At 43.9% G+C, this 23,296-nt stretch overlaps 1 protein-coding gene and 1 long non-coding RNA gene across 2 annotated transcripts in view; one reads left to right on the top strand and one right to left on the bottom strand.

The window, feature by feature from the left end:
* Nucleotides 1-5,526: 5,526 nt before the first annotated feature.
* LOC116490388 lies at nucleotides 5,527-6,868 on the bottom strand. Its single transcript, XR_004253361.1, has 2 exons — nucleotides 6,434-6,868; nucleotides 5,527-6,158 (listed from the first exon to the last, which is right to left on the bottom strand). It is a non-coding gene; the product is annotated as an uncharacterized LOC116490388 (long non-coding RNA).
* Nucleotides 6,869-7,607: 739 nt separating this feature from the next.
* The window catches only part of QSER1 (glutamine and serine rich 1), a 43,690-nt gene continuing 28,001 nt past the window's right edge, over nucleotides 7,608-23,296 (top strand). The window contains exons 1-2 of the mRNA XM_032187692.1: nucleotides 7,608-7,764; nucleotides 22,709-22,821. Coding sequence (XP_032043583.1) covers nucleotides 7,649-7,764; nucleotides 22,709-22,821 — 229 coding nt within the window. The 5' untranslated portion in view covers nucleotides 7,608-7,648. The remainder of the gene's footprint in view (nucleotides 7,765-22,708; nucleotides 22,822-23,296) is intronic.

Consider the following 23,296-nt stretch of genomic DNA (forward strand, 5'->3'; position numbering starts at 1 on the left):
TTATTACTTCAGGTAGTAAAAAAAAAAAATATAATGCACTACCCCATTATTTACCACAATGCAGTTCCCAAACCTAATTTATAGGTTATTCTACTGTCTTAACGATGTCTACTTACATAAGCCAGGATTTTTGAGTCTGATCTGCCCTCAAGAAGTATATTTGGAAAGCACAATAAGATCCTTCATCTTTCCTACATTACTAGCTCTGAATAAGCTGCATTAATTATCCATAGGAAGTCATTAGCAATTCTTTTTGATTACTGTGATCAACACTACAGGTTCCTTTGCAGCCTTTTTTTCCCTTCTTTAAACAAAAAAAAAAAAAAAAAAAAAAAGAGTCAACCTTTCTATTTACAGTCTCATCTTGCAACAAAAGTTTTATTGCTGCTATCCTCACTTGTTCCATGTGGTAAAGAACAGGAAGGAAACACCAGGTTTGAAACCCATCTATAAACACTTTAAGCTTGCTCTTTCTACACTGTAAATGTCTTTTCATTTATTCATGTCACATAGAAACTTCCCACTATACAGTTTTCACGGTCAAGAACTTTCATTTTCCTCTCAAAAATGTGAAGTACGCCTTCCCCAATGCTGCTCTTTATTTAGTGGTAACTTCTGACTGTTTTGAGTCATTCCTGAACTGTGTAAATGGTTCTTGTGACTTCGCTGTATTTCAACTCTCCTTCTACCCACCTAAGATGGCCTTTTGAATGCAGTTGTCACTAGTTATGTTTTCATTGCAACTTGGATGTAAAGTGCTGGCATTTTGGTGAGAGAGAAGCAGTGACATTTAAAACTCTGCTAGTCTGTTATCTTGCAAAACAATTTCCAATAAACATGTGCACAGGCTAATCATAGCAAAAAAAAAAAACAAAAACAAACAAACACACACAAAGTCTAATTCAGCCTAAGGTTTTTTGTTTGCTTGTTTTACTAAAGAGAAAAACAGATAAAACCATTTAGAATTTCTTTTTGTGAAGCTGTTAACAGCAAGCATACTTCTTTATGGCATATAGCAACTGTCAAAGGGGAAGAAGCCTTTTTTTTTATAAACATTGTAAATTTCTACTCTGGACAAAAGCTTCCTACATCACTGCTCTAGTTCACTCCAGCATCTGATGTATATAAATACAAAGGAAGGTTCTGAACTGTGAACAGCAGTCACTGGACATGAAGCCCTCAAGACAGACGAGCCAAGTGAACAAGACGGCGTACCCTTCCATCTCCCTTGGCTTTCACCAGACCTTTGGTGGGAAGCTTTAACACACTGATGTGTCAGAAAAATTCCCATCTTCTACGGGGTAGTTAAGTGAGCAAGATCATGACAGAGCACCAGAACAGGTGTGCAAAACCAAAGCAGGAAGCAGAACTTCCTTGTTCGGTCATGGTGACTTCACCCTGAAGGGATGACACACATTGCGCAGTGAGAATAAACTTCTGCAGAGAGGCAGGGAGGACAGCTGAGGGCAGCTAGGTACAGCTGATAACGTAGCACAACCAGGTCAGAACAACTTCCACAAGATTGAGTAGGGTCAGCCTTATCTCCCTGCACAGAACCCCGCTCCTGCCACACAAGATGAGCTGAACTAGCTGGTTAAAATTCCTCAGAGTAGTAGTCTCTTGTATTTGAAAATCCAATGAATATTATAACCAGTCACCTAAACTGAGACTTGCAAAACAGCTGATGGGGTTTAGGTGCTTCATTCTGATTAAGCCAAAGACCTGAAAGGATCAGAAAAATACTTCAGTCTTGACATTGGTACATTTCAACACAAGTTTTGAAAAGGCCTTAGAACAGGTTTGGAAGTTCTGGTGCAGTACTTGCTTCATTTAGGAAATGAGAAACACTTGAGATCATTGAAGTTGTTTAAGCAGCTTCAGTTAAATTCCCTAAATATCAGTAACTACTAAATAAGTATTGAATATTACATGTCCAGTATTTAATGTTAAATACCCAGCTTGGATGCAATACAAAGGATAATATCCAGTAAGCGTTAAAATAAAATACTCCTTGTTAAACCATGAGCTTATCTGAGAACAAAAGCTTTAAGTTCTGTTGTTTTCCTACATTATCACTGCATATTTCTCCCACTTGCCTTACACCAGTACTGGTGCTTACTAGATCCCTTCATGAATCAGCTGAATGTGCTCATCCAGCAAAAATGCAGTCAGCTTTCTGGTGAGCAGGTGAGTTGAATCGGCTCAAGTGTGAGTGGTGGTGCCTCAGAAGGTGTGGAACCACATGATCAGGAGGAGGGTTGCGAAGGTGAAGGAAACAGGGACTTCCCCCTCTTTGGTACAGCGTGCTTTCTGTCAGCTCACTCATCTCTTGTAGCATCAGAAGTGCCACGATTTAGTAGATCAACATTTGTTCTGCTCCTGAAGACTGAGATTCATTTGTCTGTAATTACACCCAAGCTTTTTATCAAATAAAGGCGCTGAGCTTATGTAAGGAAATGCAAAGAAAGAACACTTGCCCTGAGGCTCCAAGATAAAGCATGTTCTTTGGAAGGCAGCACTTTCTTCCCTATTTATACCTTTCTTAGCATCTAGCTTGATGTTTGAAGAGGCCAACTGCCAAATTAAATGCAAAATCTTATCTGTTAAGCAATTGCAATTTTCGGCTTTGGTCAGAACCACAATCACAACCAAAAAAACCACCCAACAATCAGTCGGTGATTAATAACAGGCCTGACCAAGGCTTGTGTTACTACTGCGTAACACCTGCATACTCAGTGCTGCTTATGGAAGATAACCACAGCCTGGCAGCATCTTTACTTACACACAGCCCACACAAAGGTGCTACATCCACATTCTCTAAGTGAATTCCTGGTTTGTTCAGCATGGAAGAAAGAAGCTGAGAAATTTTATTCTGCACCCTTTTTAAAATTTGTTAGATAATCAGTCCCAGCTCCGCTGTGGCCTGCACTTTTAAAAACTTCATCCGGTCATGTACACTCAAATTATTTGAATATTTCTCTCTCTGAAACATTAATTTAAAAAAAAAAAAAAAAAAAAAAAAAGTCTGCAGGTCTCTGAAGCGCTATTTTCAATCAATTTTGAAGATTCCTTCTCCCAGCATAAGGCTAACTGCTAAGTGTTTCTAGAGCTTTTGCTGACAAACGGAAGAAGCATTAGCCACTGAAAGCTAAGCACCACGATGTCTGTGTATGTTAGCAAGCTATTCACTGTGATAGTTCCAAAATAAAGTACTATTATGAACCGAAGTTTGATCCTTTTGTCCACTTTCACCCACCAAGCTGTAAGCTCTGACCTGCAGAGTTAGCTGCGCACTGTGCTGGTAACTACTTTCTCCAAAGAACAGCAGCCGAAGCTGCTGGTCAGCAGGTCCATCTGACTCTTACTTCTTTCCCATGCTTTGCAGCCCATCAAACACTGTCCTGAAGCATACCAAGCGTTTTGCTGCAGAAACAATAGTTTAACTGGAAGATTCCTAATACAAGAATTTTGTATTTCTTTATCTCACACTTAAACATGAGGGAAGAGCCTGGGTAAGACCAAAACCAAGCCTGATCTGTTATGGAAAGATAACGGACAGAAGCCGTGCCCTTTATGGAAGCAGGCGGCATCTGGGGACAGAGAGACACTGGAAAAGCCTTGCAGAGCTAGGTTTGCTGTAGCTGCAGTGAAAAGGATGCCAAAAGCACAGGCAGCAACTGCGGGCCCTAGGAAGAATCACCCCATTCAGTATTAACATTATTTAATTTATAACATTTATAATTAGAAAAAGGAAAGAAAGAAAGGAAGTTTCACGGAGGGGCTGCTATATTAGCTAACACAGTTCTGCAAGAGCTGGCTGGATTCTGGCCAAGCCAGAGTATGAGCAGAGGAACCCGTTACTGCCTGTGGAGGTAGCGCCTCAAGCACTCCTAGAGATTTCTGCACTGAATACGCCACAAGCTACCTCAACATCTCATCATCAAAAGCAAGTTTCCTGCTTTTGCTTGTCATCTCCTTCCTTTCCCACCTGCTTCTGGCTGTGACCTACTACTCCTTGCCCTGAACCAGCACTCGTTTGAAGCAAAACAAGCTGACTCAGCTAAGTGGAATTAACATGAAAATGTCCTGGCAAAAAAAAAAAAGTAGTAAATATTCTTTTGCCAGAGGAGTAAATTTACTGTTTACCTTGTGACCAGAGTGCCTCACTGAGAGCAGGAGGGTGGAGCAGGGAAGGAGGAAGGGAAGGGAAGGCTTTGGATGCCTTTGGGTGTCAGCAAGCACCTAAGGCATCCCATCCCTGCTGGGACACCATACCTGTAGGCAGCACCACATGCTGCAGCTTTGAAGATCACTCCTTGAACATTACGGAGACAATCCCCACTAAAGTATCACCTTAAGTACTGAAATCTGTGCCTACGTGGCTCATAATCATCAAATGACAACTCGGGCTCTGTAAAGGATTTATGTTATTCTAACAAGTGGGGGCTATTTGTTTAGGGAGAGGAAAGAGCAACAGAAATCCAGTGCTGCCCCAGGCTGGTATGCTGCACAGATTGTGTTACAGGACTGTAATTTAAAATTTATATATATTCTTATATATATATATATTATTTTTAAAAAAAGCATTAGATTGTTTTTCACAAAAATACGACTATTAAGTTAAATTTTCAGTTTGAGAGATAAGTGCATGTACTATCAACACTGGCTACAAGCACTCAGCGTTTATGAACTACAGTCCTGGATGTGTTAAAGCCCACTGAAGGTCAGTCCCTAAACTTGCTAGTAGTTGCTTTTGAAGCTGAAGCGTTCCTTACAAAAGCAAGAATCCAAATATTTCCAACCGACATTTAGAATCATGAACATGCCTAGTATGACTTTTAAATACACACCTTAATATATGCACTTCAATCCACTCATTAAGATAACACACGTAACTAACAGGATTTGTCTAATATTTTTTCGGCGCTCTGAGACCTGTCAGAAAAGCTGTGCATGTGGCACAGATACAAAGAGGATGTAAAAGCACTTATTCTAAGCAGACCCTTTTGTTGTCGCAGAGAATAAAGTTACTAAATACCTTTTTTGTTACAAAAAGATAACACAGGCAAACTTCAATGCAACTTTCCAAGACAGAGGGTGGCAACAAGCAGCAGGGATCAGCTTGATGAGAAAACCGCAGAAGTCTCACAAGCTAAGCTCAGGAGAACTGATTTTTCTCTCAGACACAGGAAATGCAAACTGCTGGATAAAATGACTTTACCTTGTGGTTACAAACATCAGTGGTGGTGTTCTCAGTCTACTCAACCTCTGTAAGAACTATGTAAAAGAAACTAAGCTTAAGAACAGCTATCATAACTTCTGCATATCTTTTCTCCTGACAGTAAATCTCAACGGATGTTTGTGTGGCATTTCTTATGCAAAGAGATCTTATTGTCACATATCAGTATTAACATCTACACCTTCTCTTTAGAGAAATAACCTGGAATGAAAACACACAACGTTACAGTATACCTTAAGGTCTGAGTTGGCATTAACTGAGGAAAAAAAATAATGAATAAAACACTGGTAGTTTTACAATTTATTAGCATATTGTCGCAAATTGTGGCAAGAAACTTGTACAATAGCTCCACACTAACATGCTGCAACCGACCACTACAGCTAGGTGGAAAAGGGATTGCGCTCCACCTACCTACAGGTATCAGTCTTTCCTCAGGGGCATTTGAAGCAAAACAATGAACTTCAAGTGGAAGTGGTATTCTAATGGAGATGAGCAGACATCCTGCAGGGAAATCTAAGGAAAAAACTGGAGGTCCTTCTGCCAATGGCAAGGCTACTTTCCGTGCATCAGCAGCACAAGTTCTTCAGCATTAGCATAAAACTGGAGGCATTTTCTATCATCAGGCCTCGTTCATATGTAAAACAGCGACCCTTGTATTTCCCAGGGAACGGCCCCCCCGCACCCCACCGCACATGCACGCTCTCCTGCTGCAAGCCATACAGGTGCTAACTTATGCAAACACAAGGGAAACTCACTCTGCTGGTTTCTGTCTTTGGCTGGCTTCTTTTCTTCTCTCTCCTCCCTCTGCCCTGGCCTCTCAGTGACTTTGCTCAGTCTCTCAGGTGCGGATGGCTCTTGCACTCCCCTTTCCTTCCTGCTCCAAGGAGAGATTTCTTCCCACTGTTGGCCTTGCTTGAAGCTGGGCAAGACAAGAACAGAGCCTCAGCTTTTCCTCTTAAAATCCCTTACCTTATCACTGCCTCATTTAACATTGATTGTTCCCCTTTTTCATTCCAGTGTTGATATATTCATTTATATTGTGCTTTTTTTTTTTGGGGGGGTGGGGGGGAGGGCATCTAATTTGATTAGCCGTAGGCAAAAGTTTCTAACGTCAGCATTTCACTGCGAAATTCATTTCACCCTGCGGTTTGACATTGCCTGGAGTACTACAAACCCAATCTTCAAAAGACTTACTTAATCATTAGCATACACCTTCCTCTTCAGAGCAAGGCCGACGCCTTCGGGTGCTCTCTTCTCTCCTCTCCGCTGCTCGGAGTCCTCATCCTCGCTCCTGGGGCCTCGCTGCTCCTCCTGCCTACCTCAGCCCCTGCATGCTCAGCCTGAGGGGAAGGCGAGACGCCCCCAGCCCCACACGGACGCTGCCCTCGCTTCCCACCCAGATCTGTGCAGTGGGCGCCCGCTTGCCCTGCTTCATGCTCTCTTTTAGGAGCCACGCAGCCCAAAGCAGGGCTGTTTGCCCCTTGTGGCCGTATTTACGTGTCATTCCGGCCTGCTCCTCTCCTCAGCACCCCGTCGCTCTGCTTCAGCCCAGCTCAGCCTCCAGGCCTGCGGCAAGCGCCTTGAGGAGCCCTGGGGAACGCAAGAAGGGAGAGAAAAATCAAAGACCGTAGCTTGTTGGAAAAGAAAAATGAAAAAATTAAATTAAATTAAATTTAAAAAGCGTTTTTATATTATTTAACCCCCCGCAAAACGTTATCAGGCGGTTACAAATCGTTGTAGAAGGATGACGACGAGCTGCGGGGCGGCACAGCCGGGCTGCCCGCGTCCCCCCTCCCGCGCTGCCGGGGCCGACCCCGGCCCCTCAGCAGCAGCAGCAGCCCCCGGAGCCCCCCTCAGTTCCCCTGCGGTCCCCCCCGGGGCGCCCTCCATCTTGTCAGCAGCCCCGCTGCCCCCGTCCGGCGGCGCTGCCCGGCCCCGGCGGCGCTCGGCGGGGACAAGATGGCCCCGCCCCGGCCCCTCCAACAAAGCCCCAGCGCTGGGCTCAGCCCCAAAACCGGCGGCGCCTTCCTCCCCCTGGCGGCGGCGGCTTCGGCAGCGGCAGCAGCAGCGGCAGCGGCGGCCGCCCCCCCCCCTCAGCCCCCGGCCGCCGCGGGCCGTGGCGGGGGAGGTGCATCCTGGGAAGGAGCAGCCCGACATGGCTCTCCGCCCGCCCGCCGCCCGCCGCTGAGCGGGAGGGGAGCGGAGCGGAGCGGAGCGGGGCGGGGGGGGCCGGGCCGCGGCGGCCGGGCCCGCATGAGGCGGGGGGGGGGCCGCTCGCAGCCGCCCCTCTCGCTCCCCGCCGCCGCCGCCCTGCGCGCAGGGCCCCAGCGGAGCCCCCCCCCCGTTCCTCCTCCTCCTCCTCCTCCTCCTCCCGCTGCTGCTATCGCGGCCCCGCGCCCTGCCCCGCTGATGGACAGGAACTACCCGCCGACCCCCGGCTTCGCCGAGCCGCTGGCCCCCGCCGCCGCCGCGCAGCCCAGCGCCGCCTGGGCCTACGAGCGGGGCGCCGGCAGCCTCAAGCCCAGGTGAGGAAGGGGGTGGGGGGGGGGGGAGGCTGCGGCACAGGGCCGGGACGGGGCCTGGCGGCCCGCGGCGGGGCCTCCGCTGCCGCTGTTGCGCCCCCGGGTTCAAGAGTTCAGGGCGGCGGCGGGAGGGGGGCAGCGCCCCGCGTGTGCCCGGCGAACAATGCGCGGCCCCCGGGCACGAGGAGCGGCTCCCGCGGGGCTGCGCTGCCCCTGCCCCCTCCCCGCGGGGTGCCGGCGGTGGTCCCGGGCTGGGGGAGCCCCCCCCCCCCGGGTGACTTCGTGGGCAGCCGGAGCCCGGCGGCCAGGCGGGACTCGGCGCGGTGCTCGCTGGAGCGAAGCGCACGGGGTGGCTGCTGCGGGCTTCGCTGCTCGGTCGCGCTCGGAAAGCGGCTAAAAAGCTGCCAGCCACCCGTGGGAGTCGTCGCGAAGCGCCCAAAGCCCGTTTTAAGGCGCCTTTCCCCAGCTGTCAGATCTCCAGGTCTTAGGAACTTCCATCAATTTGCTGTGCGATGTTCTCCTTATTAAGAAAAACACACCGTCTCCTGGAGTTTGCTACCAGCCATTCTTGTCCTTTCATATTTTTTTTATTTTTACATCAGTTTTCTTCTGGGTGCCCTCCAATTCCTTGCCATCCTCCTTGACAGTGCGTTTTAGGAACAATTAAGCCGATGTTAAGAAAGAAGATAATGGGCCCTCTGTGGAGCTCCAGGTTCCCTGTTTGACAGACAAGGAGGGTCGCTTCCTTGGCCGGAGCCTTGCCCCATGAAGCCGCCTGCTCCTCTCCAGAGTTGCCTGCATGGCAAAATAAGGTCTCCTGCTGTTCTTTTTCGTCTTTCTTCCTAATCGTTGGACTGCTTTTGGTCGTGTTAATACGTTGGCTTCCTTGGAAGGCGGTGACACGTCCTTTTTGTATCGCTCTTGCCAGTTTTCAGCATCTATGGAGGATCGTGTCAGCTGTTCCACGAAGAAGCTTTGTATTTTCCAGGTCAGTTAAGAATCTGTGGTGCACAGCAAGAGTGGATCCCTCCAGGGTCTTAGAAGAAAGACAAATGCTTTCCGATTATTTTCTGCGTTCAGAAACAACCCAACCCTGCTTTCAGAAATCTAACAAGAATTTTTAGTAAATGCTGCATTAAAGCAATATTAATTCTGTATTTGGGAAGTTCCTTTATGGAAGTTGCATGGGCAGCAGTCCCAAGACAGGTACCTTGCAGAAGCTGCCTTTACAAGTCAGCCTGTTAACCAAAGAAAATCACACTGGTATTACCGAATCTGTTCTTTGTATAACAGCGTTTTTGCTGTGAGTTAGGAAGCAGTGTCAAGATGATCGCGCTTTCATTTCCTAAAAGTTTCATCTCCAGGCTGTGTAGATGCTGTTAAATGATACGTTTTAAAGGTGTTGACTGAAATGTTTTAACTTTTCTTTTGTAACTGTAGCTATGGCAAGAAAAAAATAATCTATGAATTGTACGCAGTGTGTGCTTGAAGTGCTCCTGTACTGGGTTCTTATTTGGGCTTCACTTCATTTCAGTAAGAATTAAAATACTCTGTGTAAGATTGCACCGAACGCAGCTCAAATTGTTCAGTGTTAAATACAGTCTGAGCGTGCTGAGGTGCTTCTGGATCCCTTGCTGCTGATCCCGTTCATCTCAGAGTGGATGGAGGTGGTTGCTGGGGAATTGGGACACAGGATTTGGGCCTGTCACTGCCAAGGCTTGGACCAGCCTGGCAGCAAGTTGTGAGGGTGCAGATGTGCTGCGGCCGAGTATCCTGATCACGCTTTCAGCTCATGTTGTGGATGGCTTTCCAATTTTCAAAATGGTGTTCTTGATTGTGGCTGACAGGTAGTCATCTCGGCAGCTGAAGCTGCATTAGCCTGATGTTAAATTAAAAAAAAGATGTGTCATGTTCATCTGGTGCTTGGCGGCAAGGCAGTCAGCCTTCAGGTGATGCAGATAACAGTGTTTCATTCTGGCTCTTCTGATATTTATGCTGGTGTGGGCGATGTTGTGGCAGGCTATGCTCCCTTTGTGTGCAGAGCCGTGTTCAGTCTTAGCTCATCAAAATGATTTCTCCTCCCTGCAAGCGTTGCTCCTGTTGTCCTGCACTTAACTTCAGCCATCTGGTTTTTATCCTGCTCCTTATTTCTTCCAGGCACTGTTTTGTCTGTGCAATGGCACTGTTCCTATCAACTGAAAGGAAACGTGTGGCGGAGTATTGTGAGGACGCTCTTACCAGGCCTGCTGTGACATAACTTTTCCCATCGTAAATAGGAGAAGTTGGCGAAACGGGGAAGGGCGATGATGGAAATCACTGGAACCGTCCTGTATTGAGTAGTGAATACTTGTCACGCTTATTTGTTGCTTACTGGAGAACGACGTGGTCTTCAGAAAACATAGTGAGCGTGTAATAGTTTGAGAGACCGTCGTAATTACTTGGAAAGAGAAACGCAGAAAGGCAATAACGATGATGAGGTTTCTGGTTGAGTACGCGTTCGACTTGGCGAGGCTCCTTGGTGGTCATAGAGAGAAGGATTTCTGCTAGTGGAGGGAGCTTGTCTTGTTTGGTTGTTACCTCAGCTCTGGGGCCCAAGTCTCGTGTTGTGTGTGACGGAATGACAGGCACAGTTACCTTAGATTGTATGGCAGCTGCCGTGGTTTCTGATGTTTCTTCTAGCTTGGCAGTCCTCATCCATCTCTGTCCTACCCAAACATATGTTTCTTATAGCATCTAATTTGAGATGGTTCTTAACCAAATGTCTGTGAATGTGGCCTATATTTATAGCGGCTAATCTAAGATAACAAATAAGTTACAGTGATAGTTCATAGGGAAAGTTATGTAACTGTGAGACTGAAACTTTTTTTAAAAAATTATAATATTTAAGTATTATAACTTACATTTTTGCATAGCTGGCCAGCTAACGCTATTTGTAACAGTGGTATGGTAATTGCGATTTAGGTAGGGCTCAATTTTAAATTATAATAGACTTCTGCATAGCTATAGAAACCATTAAAAAATGCAGATAATATAGAAAAGTGTAAAACTTGAATCCAGTGAAATTTTCTGAGAGGTAAAAACCATGTTTGTTGTTCAACGCATTCCCTACAGAAAGTTCCCTGTGGCGTAGCGTTTCAGATGTTGAACACTAAAGCTCATAAACAATACACTTAAAACATTTGCTATTAAAAGAAAAAGGCACAGAAGGATTAAATAAACTTTCTAAACATAAAAAGCTACGTCACTTTTAAATACTACCAAGCTGTCTGTCATGGTTCAATGTTTAAAACACTTCTAAGCGTAAAATAAAACACGAGCAGTCCATGGTGTGGCACAGGTATTTTACAGGGACTCGCTAACCTTTGTTTTTTTGTGTGTGTGTTTTTTTTTTTTTTTGTTTTAACTTTTCTTGCTTTAACTCGTACCCAGTACACCCTGACATGACAGCTGGGATGGGGTTGAAGACTGAATGAGCAGGGAGGCCGAATACGCCCTTGCTGTACGCCCCTCAGCTCCCCACAGGCGCAGAAGTACAGTCACCCCTTAAAATCTTTGCTGAAGTTTCAGAACGAACCAGACAGGCATGTCTGAAATTATGTGCCGAAGACTGTAACAACAACCTCATGGAAAGCATTTTAAGTATTCGTGTGGCGAGGAATGGTGACAGGGCAGTGCGTGGAAGGAGCGAGCTAACGCCTCATGCGAGGGCACGGTGCGTGAGGCGCGGGAGCTCCCTGTCCTCTTCCTCCTCCCCCCCTTGAGTTGATGGTACGAGGGTGTGGGGCTTCCTTGTGAGCTGGGGAGCTGTGGGGACTGCCTGTGCCCACAGACAGGCGGGCATCCAGCGGCTGTGCTGGCAGAGGAGCGGGGAGCTGAGGCGGGAGCAGCGCGGCCTCGTAGGCCTCTGCCCCGCTGAGGTGCTGGGCTCAGTCTCTGCATCGCTGTCTGCGGTGTGCCTCCTGCCCAGACCCCGCTGCTTGGTAAGTCAGCGTGTTGTTGAGCCCTGGGCCTGTCTCGAGATCACCAGCAGTGATATTTCGGATGAGAGCCCTTTCCCGTGCAGCCGAGAGCTTCGCCGCTGGTTACTCAATACGTTGTTGTTCTGAAAGAAAGAGGTTTTGTATTCCTTCACCTTTGCAAAAAGTCTTTTGGTCCCGTACCTGTATCTTATCTTCCATCCTGTTACTTTAAGTACAGGAGTTTACTTTATATCACCATATCACCAGAGAGCAACCTTTTCCCATTGTTGCTTCTGTACTTTTGCCCACCATTTTTTTTTATTTTTTTTGGAGATGCTGTTGATTCTGGCGTGATGGTGCCATAGGAAGGAGGTTGTTTTTAGAAAAATCTTTTTTCCTGTTAGGAAAAAATCACCTATGACTGGGTTATATTCATTATAAACAATACTAGAGCTCATATGGATTGGGTGTATTTTCCTTGGATTTTTTGATTTGCTGTATTTTGTCAAAGTGTTCACAACTCTGCATATCACAAAGTCTTTTTGGATTACCTATTCCATCTGCTTAAAAATAAAATAAATACAGCTACAAGGCAGCACATCAACACTCGCGCTTCAAACAAACCTTCCCGAGTAGCCTTAAGTGTGACAAAAATAACTTTGAGCAGCGTGCAGCATTCGGCCTTTCCAGCAGGGCACATCTTGCTGTGCAAGTACAGAGGATGGAGAATTCGTAGCGTGCTTAAACAAAAAAAAAAAAGAAATAATGTGCTCAGAGAAGGCTCAGCTCTAAGCTAGGAAGTACTAGATTTACGTATCTAGATGTCGCAGGTTTTGGTTTTACTTCTGCTAGTCTTTCTGCCACCTCTTCTTTCATTACTTTCTGGTTTTCTTCCTATGAATGGGCTGTTACGGGTGAGGGGATGCTCTCAGTGTCCTCAAAAGCTCTCTGGCCACGGGTTAAAGTGAACAGAGGCAAGGAGCTTTTATTCATGAATACCTGCGTACTTGTGCTTTCTTATTCCGAAACAGTTCAGGAAGAACCTCTATATGTTTAGACAAGCTTTTATTTGCCCGCATCGCTTTTCTTGTTTTTCATCTTCGCTCTACATGCCTACCTCTGATGCTTGCTTAGGACTTGTGCAGGGTAACCAATTACACCGAGCAGGGAGAAGGCACCCTTAGGCACCCTTATCTGAGGGTATTTACATAGGAGGATACTAAGGAATATTTATTCTGTAATAACTCTCTGTGAATTACACAGGGCTGTCGTATGTCTAGATTTCACTGGAGATAGCCCTCTTTCACCTAGCAGCGTTGTGTGAGAAGGGTTTGAGGGCTTTGGCCCTTCGTCTAGCGTTTCCAGATGTCTGGCAACTAGTTTGAAAGCTTTTCAGCATTCAGCCCCTGCCAGACAAACGACCAGTGCGCATGTGCGGTGTGCGTGCAATCGGGCTGATGTTTCGTGGAGATACTGAATGTACCAGCGTGTGCTGCACGTTGCATGTTGCACTTCTTTCTGACCAGGAAATCCCTTTCAGAAATATGGCAACTTAGTGTTTCACACCACATCCTGTTTACTTTCTCTCTTCTTCGTGTCAAAAATTCCAGTGCTAGGCAGTGAATAATCCTCCAATTCCTATGTGCCTCCTATTTCATTATTCTCTACAGTGTCTGCCAAGGATAGCGTTTCTGCTAGGCTTTTCTTGATTGTGAACATTTGCTATAGAAAGGGTGATCCCAGAGAACTAACCTGCTAAGCATCTGAGCAGCAAGCATTTATTAACTATTTTCAGTTGTTGCTAGAACCGGTGACCTGGGGGTTACTGATGCTCAGAGCTGCTGGGATTTCCTTCTGATCTTTTCCCCTCCAGAAAACTCCCTTTTGTTATTCTCTTCTAAAGAGAACACAGTTTTTCTCACCAATGAAAGGATTTTTCTAATTTGTATGTGTGTGTGCCATCATGATCTTTATTAATACTTGTTTTGTTTTAGACATCTGCCTGAAAGTTAGGAAGTCTAAAATAAAGTGAACACTTGGGGCATGTTTGGGGAATTTGTTTCATACGGCTATGTTTTCCCCTCCTCAAAGTAAATGCCATGCAGCTCTAACTATTTTTCTACTGTTTGGAATAGGGTGGGTCTTCCTAGTTGCAGCATTCCCATGCAACTGGGTTTGTATGGTATTTTCAGCTGAACTGAAACTCTGCTGACAATGTGTTAGCCAGAGTCCTCTTCAGAAGGTTAAAAATGTGCATTTCAATCCGTTTTAGGACGAAGAGACCACTGATGGAGAGGTGCAAGAGCTAAGTTCAAGGACCACGCTAACCATTCTCGTAAAAGTAGGGAGCAGCACCCTCTGATGCTGCCTCTAATGCAAAGGACTCTTGCAGCCGTGTTTTACGATGTTAATCTTCTCTGAGTACGCCTCCTAAACTGGGATACAAGGGGTGTTAGTCATAGAGATGCCTCTTTCTTGAATCTAAAGGAGGTCATACGAGCTGCTTAACCCGTGTAAGTGTGTTGTGGGGAGGGGAAAACCAATGTAGCAAACGTCTAGGCCTGCTGGAAGACTTGGAGGCTATTTAGTTGCCTTGAACCACGGGCTGTGCAGATAGATGAACAAGGATATTGCTGCTTGCGTTCCTAGATGTAGGCAGTGAGTCGATGCCTCGATGCTGTGCAAGTTCTCCCGTGGCTCTGATCTGCCAAACCTGATCTTCACGAAGGTTTAGAGCTCTGGGAAATTCTTGTTTAGAGAAACTTTGAGAAATTGACTCTTATTTCAGTACCAGCTGTTTGAAACTCTGTTTCTGGGTGTGAGGGGTGGCCTCTTTTGTAAATCTGAGTGGGTTAGTGCTTGTGCCTCGGTTTTGCTAGTCTAAAGTAGAAGATATTTCGTGGTTTACGTGACTGTCAGGTGCTTGGAGGTGTGGTGATGAAGAGGTGTTGCCTAAGGTGGCTCTGTCGGTTGATGGGACATGTATTTGCATCTCTTTTGTGATTAACATCTCAACTTCAGCTTTATCTTTTCCGTATAATTGGGAAATTAAAGGCTTATTTGGAAATGGATATCAGACGTTCTTACAGTACCTCAAAGGTAATGCCCAAGTTCACCACAAATTACGGCACTGTAATAGTGGTGGGAGGAGAAGGGTTGTGAAGAATCTCAGTAGCTGAAATGAATGCTTAATAAGGCACCGACGTGGCTAAAGCCACATCCTCAGATAAAGCTATACTGCGTTTTTATTCTGAAATATAATTTCATTATTAAAATCAATGAAATATTTCCGTGTGTCTCTCAGCCAACTGTGTTAATGCTGTGGTGATCTTGAGAATAGCTTCAAGTATTCCAGCGTAAGCTGCTGACAGCAGAATAGTATCGCGTGGTGGAGGAAGTGCCAGATCTCCAGGACTGTCTGTTGCAAAAATCTTCAAAACTGTGAGTGAAGCTCAGCGGGAGAGAAGTAGCACTAATTAACACAATCACAGCTATTATCTCCACGCTGGGGAAAGAGAAAGTATTCATGGGGAAAAGGTAAGAGAAAAGGCTAAACAAATGTAGTGCCGAAGTAATTAAAAGGCGAGAAGAGAGAGTTGCACTTCTTTACATGCTGTAAGCTGCATGGAGCAGGGTTCGTACTCCTGTTTCTGCAGGGATCAGTGAACTAGAAGGCACTGGGGAGATGTGTGACCCTCAGAGCATTCCCACTCCCCCGGGTGGCGGCAGCAGCCTTGGGGTGCTGTGTTGTGGGGCACACGGGAGCGCCTGAATGCTCCAGGTTCTGCCCTAGCTCCTGGCTCCCTGCTGGCCCACTGCTAGCTTTGGAGCAGTGGAGAGCCTCAGGAACTGGAAGTAGTGTTTGTATCTAAAATTTTAATTCTGAACTTGAAATATCTTCACCCCTCGGACTATTTTTGCCTTTCGTAGGATGTCTGGTTTTTGTAAACCCTGGTATTTCTTTTGGGAAGTTGCTTTGGTTAGGTTACAGAGCGAAGAGAAGTGGTGGTGGTATTTGCCAATACTGATTTAATTAAAAAAAAAAAAAAAAAAAAAGGGGGGGGGGGGGAAGAGAGGAGAAAAAGGTCACTTACTAAATGTACCACATTTGAGATGTAGATCATGTCAACAGAAAGACAGTTTAGGTTGTATACCTTAGAAAAGAACATACGGCAGTGTGTCAAATCCTTTCATATACCTGAAGTTAAAGTTTAGAAATAGCTTGTTTCTATAGGAATAAGAATATTAATTTTTCACTTTCATAGTTTAAAGACATAGTTTAACTGATTTTATGAAAACAGAATTATAATTGTCTTTGTTGTTAAGAGCTCCGTGGGTTACTTAGTCAGGCAAGCCAGCACTTGCACTCAAGTACTGAAGTACCAGTAAGAATATTTTGGCTTTCCTGAAGCACTTTTGAGTTTTTTATTTTTAAAAGGCTCAAGCATAAAGAGTTCAGGCACATTAGCATGGGAATAAAATGGAGCCAGATCTGTTTTGCCATGAAATCTTTTTCCTCTCATAATATGTGACATGTATTCAGGTGAAGGATCACATGAACAGCACCAACTTCTGGTCATTCGGGCATGTAATTTTCTGCCTCGAAATGTTATTCTTGGAAGCCTGTATCTCGACCCCTGGGAGGCGAGGAGGTAAGGCGTGTTTCCTTCCCCAAGTTCCTCAAGGAACTTGGTCATATCATAGTCTGGAATGATGTTAAAGGTTGTGAGTGTGACATAACATGCAGTTGAGGTGATGGGTGAAATACTGCTACTCCCTATTTTACTGAAATACCATACTATTGGAGCCTAAATCTGTTTTCTATCTTTCTGAAAGTCGCTTGTCTTGAAGAATAACATGGAGCATTAATAGTGCCTTTAAATGTTGACAGTTATTCTTTTTTTGATGTGATAGTTCAAAAACAAACCAGGCAAATGCTGAAGACCTGTGCTCTTACGTGCAGTAACATCCCAAAGGAACGTCCTACCTACCTTTTAAGATGTGTTAACTTCATGGGTACTTTTTTTCTGATTTCTCAATGGTGGACTTTAATTTTTCAAGTATCTTTTTTTCTTTTGCCTCGTGGATACCATAACTGTTCTAGACTGCATAGTATTCTTTCTCTTCGTGCAGATGTTGGTTGAACCTTCAAATATATTAAGGACCATCTCTTCTTTGTGTCATCTAATGAGAGGGTCAAGTGAGTAGGTTGCTCTCTTCTTCTTGAAGCTGCCAAGTTTTGGAAGCTTTGAATCAACTTTGTTCTTGCAGTATTGGTGTGTTTTCTGTTGTTGAGTTTGTTTTTTCTTCGCAGTATGTCTGAGGTTGGGAAATGGAGGTGAAAAATTGCATGCTGTATATATTTCTAAATAATTTTGCACTGAAATAAGTAGGAAAACATATCTGTGCTGAACAGGAGTTGGTTTTCCTTACATTGGAATTAGTTCCTGAAACACTTTCTGTTCTCTGTACAGGCTTGCTTTAAAAGTTTCAGTAGGGTGTTGGCCTTCATCAGGGCTGATGAAATGTTCTGAACAGTATCAAACTCTTCAGTAACTGCTGTCTTCCTAGGCGCATCCCAGTTTATGGCTTTGCTTTCTTGGAGTCATTGCTTTTTTATAAAAGCTCAACCCCATTTTTCGATTAGGTGTACCTACCTAGAAGTAGATAGCAGTGCCTTGCAGACGGTAGCAAACGCTGGTGACCTCGGCTGCTGTTGGAGTGCAGGGTAGCTAGAGGCCGTGCCTTCTTTCATTGACCCTCCGTTTAATCTGTGATACATTCAAGTAATGTTCCCAAGCAATACTGCTTCCTTCTGCCTCCGTGGGATGCTGTGAGTAGAGGCAAATTAACAAAGATACTTAAACATAGTGCTAAACATTGCATACAGCACTACAAAACAAGTCTAATATAAATATAAACAGTTCTAAACGTGACCCTGATAATGGGTTTGTTGATAATGCAAGCTGAAATTTTGATTTTAAACATGTAAAATACAGATACCGGACAAAAAGAGATGTAAACTGCAAGCTGCCTATCAATTATATATCTCTTGTGCTTTTAATATGTTTAATGTTTAGAAATGAGTTGTTCAGTTCTGTGGTATGTGAAACTTCTGAACAGCTTTGCTCTGAACTGGAGCTTGCTGTCGGGTAGCTAGAGAGCCACCTGAAGGGAGAGGCCTTCAGATAGATAGCTAAATTCACAAGGTTTTTGTTTGTTTTAATATAGTTTAAATGAAATTTATTTCAAATAATCGGAGTATTATTTCCCCTATTTCACATACATCTCAAGTCAGAAAAAATGCAAAGTATGAGTTTTAAGGTGTTTCCTTGTCAACGTGAAGGTATCAGTGCATTTTTTCTCTTTGGTGCTTTAATGACAGGCAGACTGTATGCCTACTCGTCTTCCCACGAGAGTTAAGGTGCTTCTCCTGTTCCCAGGTAGTAGGCTGCCCAGAAATGAAATCAGATCGTTTCCCTCCCTGACCTCAGGTCTGGCCGTTTGCATGGTGCGTGCGGGGTTGTTGCTTTTTGTCTTGGTTGGATTGGTTTGGGTTTCTGCAAGCCAGAGAGTGGTGCTGTGTTTTGGAAACTGCTCGTCTTCTGGCTGACCGGTTTCGCTTTGTGCAGCCTTTGCAGCTGAAGCACTTTGAAAATGCCCCATGATTTAAAGGCTTGGATTTGGGGAGCAATTTTCCTTTGTACCAGACAGAAGTTACAACTGCCTAAGAACAAAGTATTGCACGCAGAAATATATTTTGCTTCTAAAAGGTCCTGGTCTGTTTGTCACATAAGCATCATGTGTTACCCTAGACCTGAAATAATTGCGCAGTCACTAACCTTAAAGAAATAAATAATGCCAACCTCTAATGAACACTGATCTGGAAAATAAAAAAGGTAGATGAAATAACCTTATTCTGCATAATGATGCTTTTTCTGTCGAATATTGAGTAAATTAAGATACTAGTTTTCAGTGGTTTTACTTCTGCATTTTATTCCGTGTGAGTGCTTAGGGTAGAGCAAGGCTATTTGAAGAAACCAAGAGAAATAAAAAAAGGCTACATGTACTCTTTATCTCGAGTGCTTATTGTAACTAAGTTTTGTTCCCTTGTAAAAGTAGTGCTTTCATTGGAGTTGGAAATTAGGAAATGCATCTGGCAGCAGCGTAAAGCATAAAGCAAAGAATTGTGTTGGCAGGTGAGGAGGGCGGCTCACGCAATATAACTCCATAACCTTTTGCAGTTGGTGACCTAAATTTGTATAAAGCAATTAAGTTGAAGAGTGCTGTGGTAATAAATTATCTTAATAACAGCAATATGAAGCGATACGTGACCAGCTGGTTCAGGAAAGACTTAATGCTGGGCAATAAGAAGGAGCTGTAATGCGAGGTTGAGGTGTTCTGGTACCAAGTGCAAAAGGTATACATTTTCTGTGGGAAATTTTACTGGAAAGGTAACGTCTTCTATTAAACTAATCGATGTAGCTGAAAAAACAGTAGTATTTGGGTCAGTTTTGCTCCCATTGACAAGAATGTTTTGATTGCATCCTTACAGTAATGACAAGTGATGATGCAATCTTGGGGTATTTCTGACAGGGCACTTAGGTATGATGTTAAGATTGAATGGACCTCTTAAATGAAAACCAACTTCAGAGGGAACCGTTTCCCAAACTTGTGTTACTTTCAAGCAGTAATCATCCTGTTGTGCTGTTGCCACTGGCAGTGCAAAATCACTTTGATAGATTAGCGATAAAGGAGGAAATGTTTTGGGGCCACTAAAGAGCAGCTGATGGTAACCTTCCAGCCAGTACCAAGCAGCGTGAACGTGGTTTCTTCACTAAGTGACCCAGCAAGGAGGAGCTCCCCGGGGTTTTCTAACAAACTTGGAAACCAGGGCGTGAAAGACTTGATGGCCATCGTGGTATTTGCCATGCTTAATGTACTTCTGATATGCAAATAATGAGTCGGCTAAGTTCATCTGTTTAAACAGTTTAATTTTATACAAAGAAACCCCGAGGCTGTAATCTTTCAGATTGCTCTGCTTATGTTTAGGATAAGCTTATGTAAACCAAAGGCGCATATGCAGGTTTTTTGAGATAAGAATCTACATTCCAGCAACAAGTAATTATACAATAAACAATTAACCGTTCTAATAAATGCAATGTTTTTATTGAAAGGCAGATTCATTTTTGAGGTTGCGGTTGCATTAACTGTGACCTGGGAGTTTTTTGGTTTTTGTTTTTGTTTTTGTTTTAAAGTAAATCATATGCTTTGATTATTCTCACGATAAAAATAAAGTTTATTCAAGAAGCTTTTTGAGAATTTTGAGATACTAGTAACTAACAAGGTTTTTGGGATGCTGGTCTCCAGGTTATTTTTGTCTTCGGGTGTTCTCTTTGCTGCTAAATCTTTGTCTACCTTTTTCAGAAGTTGCTTTTATCGTTTAGTGTTCTGCCTCATATCTATAAGCTTGTGTGTTAAGCTCTCTTGTAATCTTTGAGTGTACTGTACGCTTCCTTTACAAAAAAGGAGTTTCTTGCAAGGGAGCAGGGGGGGATACATGAATCGGTCTTCACCAACCGACCAGAATAAGTACTAATTTTAGAGCAAAGAAAATATTCATTTTTAAAATTCACAATTTTTCAGGTGGTTAATGTGAAGGAAGATTGATATGGGTTTTTTTTTGCCCGTGAATGATTTCTATTACAACGTAAGAGGAGGAATGGTGCAATATTACTCGATATAATCTTTGTGGGTCTAACCCCTTTAGAAGGATGTTTGGTGCCAAGTGTAGACCCCCCAGCCCAGAACAGTGGAAGCCTGCCTCTCTCCTCCTGAAAAAGCCTGAAATGGGAGAAGGAAGATGTGCTGCTGTACAAGTGATACCCAGAGTATAATTTGCCTTGTAAACATGCACAGGGGCAAAACCAGCACCACGTACTTCTGTGTGCATCGGTGCTTTGAGAAAACTTGAAAAGAAATGAAGGAAAACCACTTACAGATGGAAAGATTTCACAAGATCAGAATTCGTGTCAGTGGAGATAATTCTTGCTAACAGTGCATGCATTACCATGATTCAGTTTAGAAATGTATTTTCTTGTGTAGCACATTTTTATTTAAAAAAAAAAAAAAAAAAAATCTGCAGAAAGCATCATATGTCCTAAGTGTTGTGTTTTTTGTTTTTTTTTTTTTTTTTCTAGCTGTGCCTGTGTTTTTTTTTTAACTTAAACTTGTCACGCATAAACATATTTGCATAGAGTAAAGCCTATATAAATGCAGGATGCTTTGTGTGTAGAGCACTATTGTTGTGGTTTTGTCTGGAAATGTTATGACGTTTTAAGCCTATAGACCAAAAAGTGACCCGTACCATCACCCCATTATGCTACTGGTTGTCCTTAATAACAACTCAATCAGGAGAGATTTCAGGCAGTATTTAACCAAAATCAGTTGCTGATTTATAGTGCTGAACTGCACAAGACCTGTCCTCGACGAGGTAAGTGTGCTCACCCTGAGTTGGGGCTTGGTGATGCTCTAAAATGTATTTGTGACTGTGAGAAGCAACAGGTAAAATGCAGCAGCTGAAGCTTTTTGTTTGCTTTTAAGGAATTTTGTTATTCTTCAGGTTTGTGCCTTAGCCTGGCATACTGAGTGTAGGAGCAGTTCTATCCTCTAAGTTGGTGAAATGGGTCTGCTGTTAGTGCATCTCTGGCACGGGTTTAATCTGGAAGGCTGCGATGTGATGTCCCTTACATCTGCTGGTGCAGTGTGTGGTGGGCATGGCACCCTGGCAGGCTTACCAGCTCTCCTTTACATACTCCTGTCATCCTAATGAGAACGAAGTGAAGCCGGTGGTGGTGCCAGCTTTTATTTTATGCGGTGACTTCCACGCAAGTTTCCCATGATGTCACGGTTCCTGGCATCGCTGTTCCAATTTTCCCTTCTGCAGCGACTGCCCCCTCATCCCAGGGGATGTAAAGGGTAAGCGGAGTCGCTCCCAGCAGTCAGCAGGGAGAGCTGTGGGTTTAGTTGTTTGGGTTTTTGGACATCTGTTTACAATTGAATTTTGAATTTAAAGCAGTCTCATGCGTGTCCTGGAGTAAGTGTCAGCTACCTGTAAATTTCATGTCCAAAAGACAAGAAGAGAAGCCAACAGGATAGTGACTCGGTTGTGCTGGTTTACATTTGCTCCTTTTAGTAGGTGCTGCACAAAACTGAGTCTGTGGAAGCTTGGAAGGCTTGGAAATTAGCACTTCTGGCCATTTCCTAATGTTGTTGCTTGATGTTTAGATTGCATTTCTTTATTTTCCGTGTTACTGCTTTTGAATGGGCTCAGACACTGTATCTGCAGTTTGCTCCCAGATAAGCCTGATCAAAACATCATGTTACTTGAGATGACTCATCTCAAAACTTTAAATGAAAACAGTAGATCATTAACTTATTTTTAATGCTAGGAGGTTTCAAGACTGAGATCTGTCCCTTGTGCTCTTGTCAGTTTTGGTAGAATCATGCTGAAATTAACAAAATCTCAAAAAAAGAAATACAAAATTGCTCCTGCAGCTTCACAGTCCTTTCAGCCTTTGTACTAAATGTGATCCTGTAAGTTTAAATGAAATGAAAACTGGAAGTGTTAAAATGGGCATGTATTTGTAGTCATCAGCCTTGCGTATCTTTACATCGGTAAATCATCACAGGAAGCGTCCATCCAGTGGTTGAGAGCTGAACTAGAAAACCTTCCTTTGTCTGAATTAGTCCTCTGTAAGCTTTTCCGTGATTGATCCCCCCCCCATACACACACACACACTTTGTCTTATCAGGTTCTGTAGTGCTTTTTTTTAACTGCTTAACATTCATAGTAGTGTTCTAGCACAACCACGTCTGTCAGATTTGGGGCTTGCATTTTATTTCTGCACCTTTTTGGCTAGTTGTTGGGATTTCGTAGTTGTCTACAGCTGCAAGTTTTTGATCATAATGTTTAATTTCTTCCTTAGCTTAAGCTATGGAGGAGGACATCCATCACATTCAGAAACAGATCTTCTTCACAGACAGACATACACAGCTTCTCATCAGCTTCCTGGATACTCTACTACACACCATCCTACTGGTAACTGTCTATATTATGAGATTTCAGCTTGAATAGCTTAAAAAAAAAAAAGCTGTTGCATAACTTAGTTTCAAGATGATGAATTTTCTAATCAGAGGGTGTTTGTTATGCAGATGGTGGAAAGTGGTATGAGGAAAGCTGACGTTGTACTAGATAGCTAACAATCAGTTGCTAGTTCAAAAAAAAAAGTCGTGAGTGGAAAGGAAAATATAAGAGGCAGTTATGCTCTATAACTTACTGTTACTTCTTCAACTCTTGCGTTTTTGTTCTTTAAAATACAGCTTTTTGGATTATGGCCTCTGCACATGGGCAAAACGTTGAAGTATGCCTCAAAGCCAGCTGCAGAAATGATGCCAACTCTTTCAGACTAAAGCAAACAGAAAAAAATAATGCAAGTCGGAACATAGTGTTGCTAGTATGTACGTGTGCAAATTAAGGTTTAGTGCTGGGGGGAAAAGCTAAAATTTACCCTGAA

Source organism: Aythya fuligula, chromosome 5 (genome assembly GCF_009819795.1).
Source record: "Aythya fuligula isolate bAytFul2 chromosome 5, bAytFul2.pri, whole genome shotgun sequence".
Classification (NCBI taxonomy): domain Eukaryota; kingdom Metazoa; phylum Chordata; class Aves; order Anseriformes; family Anatidae; genus Aythya; species Aythya fuligula.